Source organism: Lolium perenne, chromosome 2 (genome assembly GCF_019359855.2).
Source record: "Lolium perenne isolate Kyuss_39 chromosome 2, Kyuss_2.0, whole genome shotgun sequence".
Taxonomy (NCBI): domain Eukaryota; kingdom Viridiplantae; phylum Streptophyta; class Magnoliopsida; order Poales; family Poaceae; genus Lolium; species Lolium perenne.
In genome coordinates, this window is record NC_067245.2 from 92,551,033 (window position 1) to 92,563,094 (window position 12,062).

At 51.2% G+C, this 12,062-nt stretch overlaps 1 protein-coding gene across 1 annotated transcript; it reads right to left on the bottom strand.

The window, feature by feature from the left end:
- Positions 1-4,135: 4,135 nt before the first annotated feature.
- Positions 4,136-6,407, bottom strand: LOC127333270 (probable xyloglucan endotransglucosylase/hydrolase protein 8). The gene is made up of 4 exons (XM_051359647.2): positions 5,846-6,407; positions 5,666-5,766; positions 5,347-5,549; positions 4,136-4,731 (listed from the first exon to the last, which is right to left on the bottom strand). The coding sequence occupies exons 1-4, from the start codon at positions 6,048-6,050 to the stop codon at positions 4,317-4,319; spliced, it is 924 nt and encodes a 307-aa protein (XP_051215607.1). The 5' UTR covers positions 6,051-6,407; the 3' UTR covers positions 4,136-4,316.
- Between the last annotated feature and the right edge of the window lie 5,655 nt (positions 6,408-12,062).

Sequence of the window (12,062 nt, forward strand, 5' to 3'; positions counted from 1 at the left end):
ACCTCGCGACGGAAGTTATTCGCGCGCAGTGACACACGGCGGCATCTTTGCCTTAATGGCGACGGAGGGGCAGGCGAGACGTCTCGTCGGTGCTGCGCAGCCTCCACGCGTCGCCGGCGTTCGCACGCCACCGCCCGTTCCCGCGCGATCTTCCCGCCTCTTCTCGCCTGTTCCCGCGCTTTCTTCCCGACGCCGGCGTCTATAAAAGGTCTCCCGGCTCAACGGAGCCACCACACCCCGCCGGCAACAAACACAGCCCTCGTCGCTCCACCGCCGTCTCCTCCACCACCAGTAGCAATGGCGAACCGCCCCGGCGCTGGCCACTTCCCTCCACCGCCGTCCCCTCCACTTGCAGTCCCGGAAACGCAGGTCGACACCGACCCCTCGCCAGCCGGCCCGGGAAGAGTGATGGCGTGCACACCGTCGCAGCGGCGGGAGGCAATGCAAGAAAGAGTGCCCGCCGGCAGCCGGGAGGCGGCACAGCGGCGGATCTCGGCGGCGTTCGCGCCCATGGCCCCGCCGCCGGCGAGCCGCGGCGGCGCAGCAGCGTGGCAGAGGCAGAGGACGCCACCGTTGCGGCGTCTGACGCCTCGACGAGACAGGAGGCGTGACGGTGCCGGTACCGGGCGGAGATGGAGCAGCGGTGGGCTGACGAGCGCCAGCGCCAGCTCGCTGAGCGGGATGCGCTGTACCGAGATCGGCGGGAGTCAATCGAGCACCAGCGGCAGCTGGCGGCGGAGGAGCGTCATCAGCGGGAGGCGGCGCTGAAGGCGATCTGGGGGAGGCGGGCGGACGAGTTGGCGGCGGAGGACGCCGTGTTGGCGGCGGAGGACGCCGTGTTGGCGGCGGCGATGATGGAGGCGCCAATAGATGTGGAGGAGGAGGCACCAATGGAGGAGGAGGAGGCCGAGGCGGAGGAGACCGAGGTGGAGGACGACGACGACGACGAGTTCGAGTGGTCCGACGACGACGGGCCGCACCCGGACGAGACGGTCGATCAGCAACGCGCGCTCGTCGAGTCCTTCGAGTCGGAGAAGAAGCTCCAGGACGACGCCCGTGCCCGCGAAGAGGCGCATATTCGTCGCGCCGTCGAGCTCTCCCTCCAGGCGTCCCAGCAGGGGAGGGCGGAGGAGGAGGACGCGCGGCGGGAGCGGCACCGTCTGGCCACCGCCGAACGCAAGGAGAGGAGGCGCACGCAGGAGGAGCTGCGGCGTAGGGGAGGCGACGACGGGGCGGGGCCGTCGAACGCACCGCCGGGCGGTCAGTAGTGTAGGTTTAGATGAAATCTAGCCCTTTTTCATTCAAACTTTGTAATATATAATCAAAATTGAATGAAAACTTTTATTTTCGTGCACCAATATTCATTTGGAGGAGGCGTTTGGGGGACGCGGCTGGGGAGCGACGTCCCCCAAAGGCAGCACGAACAAAACACGTCCCCCAAACGCTCAATCCGGCGCGGTTTGGGAGACGCTTTGGGGGACGCGGCTGGAGATGCTTTTATATCCTTGCCTATCGGCTCACTCTTTTGTAATCCAAACTCCTGTTAATCAAAGAAATAGGCAAAGCTTTTGCCAATCTGAACCATCCGCTACCACTTGAGCCGTTGAAAGGTAGTCGCATCCTTTTTGTTTCTCCCCGTAAGACATCAGTCTTGCTCACATGCAGATGCTTCTTGGCCCAGTAGCCTTTATCTTTTGTTCATCTCTTTTGTGATTCGTGTTTGCCAAATTTCCCCGGCACAAGCATTACGCAAACGAAAGGAACATTTCGCCACGTCGTCATTTTGCAGCGAGGGATCGGCCAGACCAACCATACAGCCAGATCTGTGGCAGGAGCCCATTATTTTTCCCTGACAAACATGTCTAGTGAGATGAGATATTGAGATCTCGACGTCTGCGTTTAGCCCATACTACATGTTCCCTCTGCCTGACACGTTTGAATGTTTCTTCTTGGTTACCACAATGTCCATCGTCCGTATCGTAGGATTTGAGAGGAGAGACTCGAAATCCTGCAGTGTGTCGTCTATTACGATAAACATACAAACATTGAGAAGTTCAAGCCGATTCTCCAAGGACATTGCTCCAAAAATCATCGCCCTACCAAAGAAGAAGAATTCCGCGGTAAAAAAGTCTCTTCAAGACATTATGTGGATAAGCCGAATTATTTTGAGACAAGGTTTGGAGGTGGACCATATCGAACAATTTGTCGCGCAATGAAAAATGGTCGCTAACATTGAGCTCACTATTGGATTCAAGGACACTATCACCTGAAAATTCACCAAAGATGGCACATATCCCGGATCTGCGGCCTACAAAATGCAATTTGAGATCTAGATTTGGGTGCCTCCTAAATACAAGGTGTTCGCTTGGTTGGTTATGTAAAATAGAATTTAAACGTCGAATCGGTTGACTAGAAGAGGATGGATAAATTGTGGCAATTGCTCACTATGCAACCAAGCTCAAGGATCGGCCTCACACATCCTTTCCGAGTGCCGCTTCACCACCCATATTTGAAATGTAAAAACGGTAATTACACATTCACGTGGGAAAATGAAGATACATCAGAGATTGGTGGACCAAAATAGCCTTGGGACATGCTTGTTTCTTGGGAATTGAGAAAAAAATAAATGCTAGGGATTTACGTAACATCGCATCGCCTACACCAGTCATCATCACAAAGATGAGGGGACGAAGATATGAAGCATAGCTGGACCTAAGGTGTGTTTGGTTGGTGCCTACATTGGCCCTACCAAATATTTGGCAACAATTGGCTTGCCAATTTTTTGGTCAAGGAATCCTCAACCCATATTTGGCTAACTATTTGGCAAAAATGTGTGAGCAAGAGAGGTGAACATTAATTGGCAGCCAAAATTTTAGCTACAAACCAAACAATGGTAACACATTTTTTTGGAAACGTAGGCAAAAAATTTACCTCATTCATTAATTAAGGAGAAGTTTGTTACAACCAAACAAACCAAGAGAACAAAAAGTGATCACTCTCCCAAAATTACATTTCTCAAATGTTTCGCGCCCGCGGTGGCCCAAAGTCTAGCCTCGCCCTTAATGATCACCTGGAGCATCGAAGTTGGGGCGGACCTTTTGTGGAAAACTCTCGCATTTCTTTCCTTCCAAACCGTCCAACTAACAAGCATGGTAAGGGCGGAAATGGCCTTCCGATTTGTGTTTGCCTTGCAAGTCATGGTGCTCCACCACTCCTTGATGGAGGTGTCCGACGTCCATTCATGTGTGTGTATGGAGGGAAGTCCAAGCCACTCTTTGGTCAACCCCCAAAGTCTCTTTGTGTACCAACAATGTGAGAAGAGGTGCACCACCGTTTCTCGAGTTTGCAATTTGTTCAACCTCTCCTTGCAAGCCGATCAGCCGTCCAAAGCCTATTTTGAATAGCTAACCCAACGAAGAACCTAACCTTAGACAAAAACATGAAGGGCACCCAATTTTTTTTGGCAGGGCCACTTGAGGAACCAAACCTGCACTAAATTTGTATGTAACGCGATACCCGAAGAGTAGGCTCATGTTAAAGTCGTAGACTTTGGCCTAGGCATTAGCTCAAACTTTGAAACTCCTTTTTATTAATAAAAATAGTAATTTTTTGTGTTGTTTCTTCGACGTTTTTCGACCCATCATCCGACCAAAAAATTCAACCCATTTCCACCAAAAGGTCCTTTCAAGATAATTTGTGGATAAGCTAAATTGTTTTGAGACAAGGTTTGGAGGTGGCGCACATTGAACAATATGTTATGGGAACTGGTCGCTAACATTGAGCTCACTATTGGAACCGAGGACAATATCACTTGGAAATTCATCAAAGATGGCACATACTCGGCATCTTCCGCCTATAAAATGCAAATTGAGATCCACAGTTTGAAAGATTTGGGTGCCTTCTAATCGCAAGTTGTTTGCTTGGTTGGTCTTGTAAATTAGAATTTGAAAGGCGGATCAGTTGATTAGAAGAGGATAGCTAAATTCTGGTAATAGCCTACTCAATATGCAATAAAGTTCAAAGAATGATGTGTGTTTCGGTCAAAGTAGGCTAATGTCAAAGTCCAGAGTTAGTTCGGAACTTGGAAACTCATTATAAATCTTGCCTTGTTTCTTGGAGGTTTTTGGACCCATCATCCGACCAAAAAAAATCAATCCATTTCCACCAAGAGAAAGGGCTAGTATCATTCACATGACATCCACCTCAGCCAATCAATATCGCATCAACATACATGCATGCATCTCACCAATGATCAGTAGCTACACGTACGTACGAGATCTCCCCCCAAAAAAATGAATCGCGTGAACGCAGGAAGATCAGGAGGTGGTGGCCGTCCTGAGCGCGCACTCCTCCGGCACGGTGGGGAACCTCTTGCGGTCGTCGCAGTAGTCGTATATCATGAGGTTCCTGGCCACCCAGCCGTTGTCCTGGCGCTGGCCCTTGTCGAGCGCCCACGCCGGCGGCTGGTCCCACCAGCTGTCTCCGGTGAGGGCCGCGCACGCCGGCGGGGCCGGGCCGGACGCCCAGGCGCAGGCGTCGGCGGTGAAGTCGCTGTAGGAGGAGACGAATGGCCCCTTGGTCCAGTCCGTCTTCTCGAGGCCGCCGCGGGTCGCCCAGTCGTCGGCGTTCCAGATGCTGGAGAAGACGTACATGGGCTTGGCGATGGGGAAGAACATGTTGGGCTTGTCCGAGTTGCGGTACTCCCTGATGGCCACCTTGTCCACGAAGAATCTGCGCAGGAGAAGAAAGAATAATATTTTCAGTAAGGCACTGTGCTGTGCTAGCTAGCTGTAGCTGTAGACAAAGCTGGGAGCTGGGCCGCCATGAATACAGTGGCAAGTGCAGCCGGATCTCGATCCCAGTGTACAGGACACTATAGTCTAAGCGGACACCATGTGCGGGCGTGACCACCGCTGTAGCGGCAGTTTGGAGTACAGATTCGAGCCAAAAGCTTTGTCAAGGGTACTGCATCCGATAGGAAAGAAGATTGGGCGGAGGTATACATGGAGTAGAAAGAAACAGGTGCACGGGGACACCGACACGCATTGTTTGGCCCCAAACAGAGTGTACACCCAACCCAAGTAGCAGCCGTGGACGTCCGAGCGACGGACGGACGCGGACTGGTTTGGCATCTCCTACTCCATCTGCGGGCGGGTCCAGCAGGTAGATTCTAGCGGAGTAACCCAAATGCAGGGGTGGGTGGGTGGATCCATTCAATTCAACTGCCCCCGCCGCTACTAAATCCGGCAGCACCAGTGAAGTGGTACTTGGTGAAATCGGAGGATTATTTGATGGTTTTGCAATGCGAGCGAGCAGCCATGGAATGGATGGACTGAGAGAGCTTACACGATCTGCTTGGGGTTCCAGAGGATGGAGTAGGAGTGGAAGTCGACAGTGGGGTCGAACCAGAGCGAGTGCCGCATCTCCCGGCCGCCGACGCCGCTGCGGTACACGTTGGTCTGGATGATGTAGGGCTCGCCGGTGCGGTTGCCCAGGAACTCGAAGTCCAGCTCGTCCCGCTGCGGCGCCGCGTCAAGGTCAGAGCACATCTGAAGAAACCGCAATCAGATGATGAGTAACTAAACAAGCGCGTCTTCCACCAAGTTCGGTCAATCCGTCGGCGGTAATGCTGACAGTGCCGGTGCGGTGATGCTGTGGAACGTACGTAGTAGGCCGTGACGACGCCGGCGGAGTCGTTCCCGACGAGCTTGAGCTTCATGCTGAACCACCCGAACAGGTACTTCTGCTTCGTCTGGAACCCGACGCCTGCAAGAAACAAGCATAATCGATTGGTGCTTGTGCAATGCGATACTAACTAACTTGGGTGATGGATGATGGGATTTACCCGTCTTGTTGTCGAGGGAGAGGTACCACGTCTGGCCGTCGGGGGAGGTCTTGACGTGGTCCTCCGCGCCGGTGATCTCGAAGTTGTCCCCGAACGACGGGGTCGCCGCCGCCGCATTGGCGCCCTGGAAGCTCCAGCAGCAAGAAACGGCGATGGCCGCGCACGCCAGCAGAGCGCCGGCGCACGGACGCGCCCGAGACACCATCGATAGAGACAACCCCAAGAGGAAGCAAATCAAGATTGTGCCGCCGACGACGACGAGACGAGGAGTGTGGGGAACGGGAAACGGGAAAGAGGCAGAGCGGAGCGGAGTAATGCTTGGGTCTTGGGCAAAGCACAAGTCAGAGAACCACACACAGGTTTACAGCTTTCTTATAGACTCGACAGCGCTTTGCTTTGATAGTTTAAGCTGCCTCAACACTCAACAGACGTGTACTAGTAGCTGGGAAAACAGTAGAGTATTGCTGCGCTTTGGTTGCGGCCGTAGCCCATAGGGTGAAATCGCACCGTTGCGGCCGCCTCAGCTTTCTCGAGAACCACCGTCCATCGTGATTTTAATTGATTTTTCCCAGTCTTCTGCGTTTCAAACAGGATAGGAGGAGTCCGAGTAGTAGGATGCTACTGCTGCTGCACTGCATTATGTTAATGGAGGGCACTAGATGCCATGCACGAGCTGCAGGATTATGCATCTGCCGCTGCTCGTGGCTGTCACATGAGCCTATCATGTTCATCTGCCGATTGGTCGGATTAATTGATGCCTCACCGGGAGAACCCCCGGGAAGCCCATGTGACGCGAGGATGAAGAGAGAAATAGGTACATCACTTCCTCTCTATCCACTACTCCTAAGAAATTTTAGGCCACTCCAATGGGATCCTATTTCAAAGATCAAAAGTGTTTAAAAATGTTCGGAGAACCCGTACGAGGTTGAGTGGTTAGAAGGGTGGTTGTATCCCTAGCCCACTAAAGTTTAAACCCCAGGTTCGACATCCGTGTGTCGCATAAAGGCGGGATATTCATTCAGTGAGAGGTGATGTTCTCATCGATAGTGAGGCACATGTCGGCTCAGTCTTCCGGAGGTACTCATAAAGGTAGAGTGTGTGCGCATTCATAGGGGTGAGTGTATGCGCGTGTATGTGAGCGCTTGCGTTTGTACTGTATTTCAAAATAATGTTCGTTTGTCCTGACTCACTGATAGGCTAGCGCGATCTGTGCCCGTTTATGGGTGGCAGCCCCCAACAACCTCAGTCCGTAAAAAAATAAAGAGAGAGCAAAAAATGATAGACATAATTTACATAATTTAAGGCCACAAAGTGCATTTATCTTAAAATGTGTGAGGGAAATTTTTTCGCTCTTGTTTAAAACACAAAGTGATCGAGCTCGGGACATGGTTTGGATGAATTAGGGTTAGCATCTGGATAGATGTTTGGTTTCAACATAATCTTTGTTGATGTTTAGCACAAAAGAAAAACATGAAAAATGAACCAAAGTTCAATTCAATTAAAACTAGAATTTGAATCTTCCATTCAATTTTGAATTCAAATTCTCGTACAGCTCAAATATTAAATTAAAGCACTTGTGCAATAATGTAAAAAACCCATTTTATTGATAACCAAGACATTACATTATCTTTACAAAAGATTTGAATAATAGAAAGGTACAAATTTGAGTGTTTACAAATTAGAGAAAATAGGACTGCGCTGGTTTATCCCATTTGTATGTGGCGAACATTTAGGCAGGTAGAAAAGAAAGGCACCTTAATATGAAATTGACTTTTATGCTTTTGCCATACGAGCCCAGGGCATATCTGAATTTGGACCTACCGTTTCTATAATAGGAGCCCGTTTACCTCTCATGAAACAAGTGCAATGGGGAGAATGTGGTAATTTCTATATGTCGGCTAGGACAGCACATACCGGTGTTCCCTATTCCCCGCTTGTTAGAGCATCTCCAGCCGCGTCCCCCAGCGTCCCCAAAACCGCGCCGGATTGAGCGTTTGGGGGACGTGTTTTGTTCGTGCCATCTTTGGGGGACGTCGCTCCCCAGCCGCGTCCCCCAAACGCCGCCCCCAATCAAGAATTCAAATTTTGTATTCAAAAGAGATCGTTCCCGCCGATCAGAGTAGCGGCGATCAGAGTAGCGGCGATCATATTACAGACCATATAGTGCATGCTAAATTAGAAGAAGGGGTTGGTCGACGGCGACGTATCCTGAGTCGACGCAGGCCCGTCGATCACGACGACCTCGTCGCGATCTGCCTGGTGCTGTGCATGCTCCGTCTCCTCCGCCGCTGTCGCGTAGGCCGACGATGGTGTAGCAGTCGAAGACGCGGCAACCGGCTCTTGCGCCGCAGTTGCTGCCGCTGCCGCTTCCTGGGCCGCCGTGTCGGTCGCCGCGTCGGCCGCCGCCATTTTGGCTTCGATGTCGTCGAGGATCTGTCCTTTGAAGAAGTTGTGCGCCGCCCGCGTCCGGGGAGACATTCCCTCTGTCGACGCTCTCAGCAGGGACATGTCGTCCCTGGGTTTCTTGAGCTCCAACTTCTCCTCTTGCCTCTTGAGCAGCTCCGCCCACCTTTCGTCGTTCTTTTTGGCGCGGGAGAGAAAGGTCGAGGAGACGTCCGCGAGGCATTTCGTGATCGACGCCTGCGTCTTCTCACACGACGCGGTGTCGGCCAAGGCGGCCTTGGCAGCCTTGTTGCCAGTAGGACGCCCTGCCGACGTTGCCGACGCCGCGTCCAGATCAATGGCGTCCTTCCCCTTGGACAGCGACAGGCGCATCAACCGCCATTTCTCATTCCCTTTGAGCTTGCTATAGCAATGCATCAGCGCGAACGGCTTATGCCCATCCGAGTTCCTCGCGTAAACCTCCATGGCCCTATCAAACTAGCCAAAGGAAGCGGAATCATTTCATCGAACACAATGTAGGCGCTACAGATTATGGAAGAAAGAGTCGTACCATTTGGGAGAGATCGGCGCTGCTCTCGGCTCTGGTCAGTAATTCCTGATGGTATCCATGGAAGGAGTTCACCGACGCCTGGATCATGGCCCATCGCGTCGACATTGCCTTTTGGCTCCTCTTCATTATCACTTTGTTGTAGTCGCCCTTGATGAGCTTGCGCTCATCGAACTCGGCCTTTATTCTCGCCCAATACTTCCCGTGTTTTGAGAACCAACCTGAGGTTGGGTGGTTAGGAGGGTGGTTGTACCCCCAGCCCACCAGAGTTCAAACCCCAGGTTTGACATCTGTGTGTCTCATAAAGGCGGAATATTCATTCAGTGGGAGGCGACGTTCCCGTCGACAGCGAGGCGCCTGTGGTGACTTCGTCAATTTCAAGATCTAATCCGCCGACTCAGTCTTCCGGAGGTGCTCATAGGGGTAGGGTGTGCGTGTGTGCGTTCATAGGGCTGAGTGTATGCGCGTGTATGTGAGCGTCTGCGTTTGTACTGTGTTTCTCAAAAAAAATACTTCCCGTGTTTTTGGTTGGCGCCGATGATGGAGTCATGGCTCACCGTCGCCCATGACTCGCACAGACAATGATCCCCCAAAGCCGTCCACTTGGGGCCTCGTGTGCCCGACGCCTTCTTCTTCTTTTTCTTCTTCACGCCGTCCGCGTCGACCTCCACGAGATCATCATCACCGGCACCCTCCTCGTCTTCTTCCTCGCCGCCCTCTTCGTCCTCCTCGTCGTCCTCGTCCTCCACCCCCTCCTCTTCATCGTCCTCCTCGTCGTCCTCGTCCTCCACCCCCTCCTCTTCATCGTCCTCCTCTTCCTCAGCACCCTCAGCACCGGCGCCGTCGAATTCGAGCGCCCCCCTGCGGCCAGTGAAAGGGTCGCCGTCCGCACTGGGTCCTGGCTCGCGCTGCTCGTACGCCGGGGAGTAGAGGTTGTTGGGGTTGAAGCCGCCATGCGGCAGCGCATCCTGGTAGTGCGGCGACAAGTTAGGCGTCACGCACCCGGGAGTGCCGGAGGGGGCGTCGTTGTAGAAGGCGGATGACGACGGAGAGAAGACTCCCGGAACGTACACCGGCATGTTTGTACTATATGGGCTCGTGTTGGTGGCGGCGAGACACCCGGCCATTAAGTGCTGGTGCTGGCGCGCCGCCAGAGCCTTCTTCTCCTGCTCCGCCGCCCTCCGCCCTTTCCGCTCCGCCGTCGACATCAGACAGTCTTCATGCCACTGATCATCGGTCAATCCTTCCGGCCTCTTCTTCGGGGCCGGCGCCTTCCGCGGCTTCGCGAACGGCGCTTTCGCCCCTTTCGTCGCATTGCCCAGCGGCTTCTTGGCCGCTTTCTTGGTCATCTTCTTGGGGGCTACCGGCGGCGTCATGGAATGGGGAGAAGGTAGCGGCGGCGGGTGGACGGCGGGAGGGAGAAACGAATCAGTGGGGAAAGGAGAAATGAATCGGCGGCGGGGAAAGGAGAAATGAATCGGCGGCGGGGGAGGCCAGAAATGCGCGGCGGGATAGGCGCGATATGGCGGGAGGGGCGGGATTTGGCGGGAGTGGGAGACGATTTTTCACTGAGCCGCTGACGCGCCGGGCCCGCGTCGGTTCGCCTCGCTTTTCGGTGTGTCCGGCGTCCCCGGTGCGTCCCCTGTGGGACGGGGACGGGCTCGGGGCGCCGGACACCGTATCGGGCCGCGCCGGACAAAAATGGGCTTTGGGGGACGCGGCTGGAAAGCATTTTTTATCCGGCGCGCCCCAAATCCCTTTGGGGGACGCGGCTGGAGATGCTCTTAGTGCGCCGGAGCGGTGCGTCGCTTGAAGCAAACCCGAATGTGCCGACCCATTAGTTTGTTCGATCAACAAAATAGTACTATAAATTTTTATTTCGTCTTGGTACAACAAGTGAGCCACATCGCAGTAGTGTCAACTCCTCCCTTCTATCCGAGACTAGGGATCAAACCCCGGCACCTACATGGATGCACACACTTTTAAAAATCTTAAACATAATTCAAAACCGAGCAAAAATTTAAAAAAATTTCAAAACATAGAAATTAAATCGGAGCAAATTTCAGAACTGACCAAAACTTAAAAAATTGCTCCAACTAAAAAAATATTCGAATTTAAAATTTGCTCAAATTGTAAATTTGTTTGAATTTGAAATTTTCCCAAATTTGAAATTTTCTCGACTGTGAAATTTTCCCGAATTTGAAATTTTCTTGAATTAGAAAAATATTTTCAAAAACTGAAAAAGGAAAACCTGAAAAACCGAAAAAAATGAAAAAAAACGCAGAAAAAACAAAAAACGAAAGACAGAGCAAAGATGGGCCTTGGTCCGCTCGCTTTCCCACGGTGGCGGGCGCTAATCCGCCCTGCTAAGTAGCGGGAAATAAGAGTATTTCGGGAGCTCGTATGCGCCGAGCTGGTCGGTGGGGGCGAACGCACTGCACACCCCACGCGCGCCCCGACATGGCTTACTGGGCCCGGCCCAACAGAAACAGGTAGGATTTTCTTTTTTTCGTTTCTTTTCTGTTTGTTAATTTTTTACTATTTGAATATTTTTGAAAAATAAAAAATTATCAAAATCTGAATACTTCAAAATTTAAAATTGAGCATCTCTGCTTTGAATAATTTTTAAAAGATTTTCGCTTTTTAAAATAAACTTTTGAACAATTTTCAAATTGGAACAAATTTTTAATTTGAACAATTTTAAGTTTTAACAATTTTCTAATTTGGACAATTTTAAGTTTAAACTATTGTCTAATATGAATAATTTTTTAATTCGAACAATTTTCTACTTTGAACAATTTTCGATGTGAACACATTTTAAATTTGAACAAATTTTACATTTGAACATTTTTTAAATTTAAACAAATTTTAAATTTGAACATTTTAAAATTTTAAACAATTTTTGAATTTGAACAAATTTCATATTTGAACGATTTTCAAATTTGAACGGTTTTCAAATTTGAACGGTTTTCAGATTTGAACGGTTTTCAAATTTTGAACACTTTTGAATTTAAACATTTTCTCAATTTGAACAATTTTTAAAAATTAAATTTTTCGTATCTGAACAAATATAAACAAAACCGAAAACAGAAAAAAGAAAAGAAACCAGAAAAGAAAAAAGAAAAAGCAAAAACGAACTGCACAGGCTAAACAGACCTAAATGGGCCTGGCCCATACCCGACCAGAGGGTGTGCGGTGGCCGGGAGCCACCGACCTGGTCGGTGTATAGGTTTTGCCATTATTTCCGGCACATACCTAGCGGCCAGC

Coding starts and splice junctions, on each gene's coding strand:
- LOC127333270 (XM_051359647.2), bottom strand. CDS start 6,050: ATGGTGTCTCGGGCGCGTCCGTGCGCCGGCGCTCTGCTGGCGTGCGCG. Junction 5,767..5,845: donor CTCCCTCGACAACAAGACGG/GTAAATCCCATC, acceptor TGTTTCTTGCAG/GCGTCGGGTTCCAGACGAAG. Junction 5,550..5,665: donor GCGTCGTCACGGCCTACTAC/GTACGTTCCACA, acceptor CGGTTTCTTCAG/ATGTGCTCTGACCTTGACGC.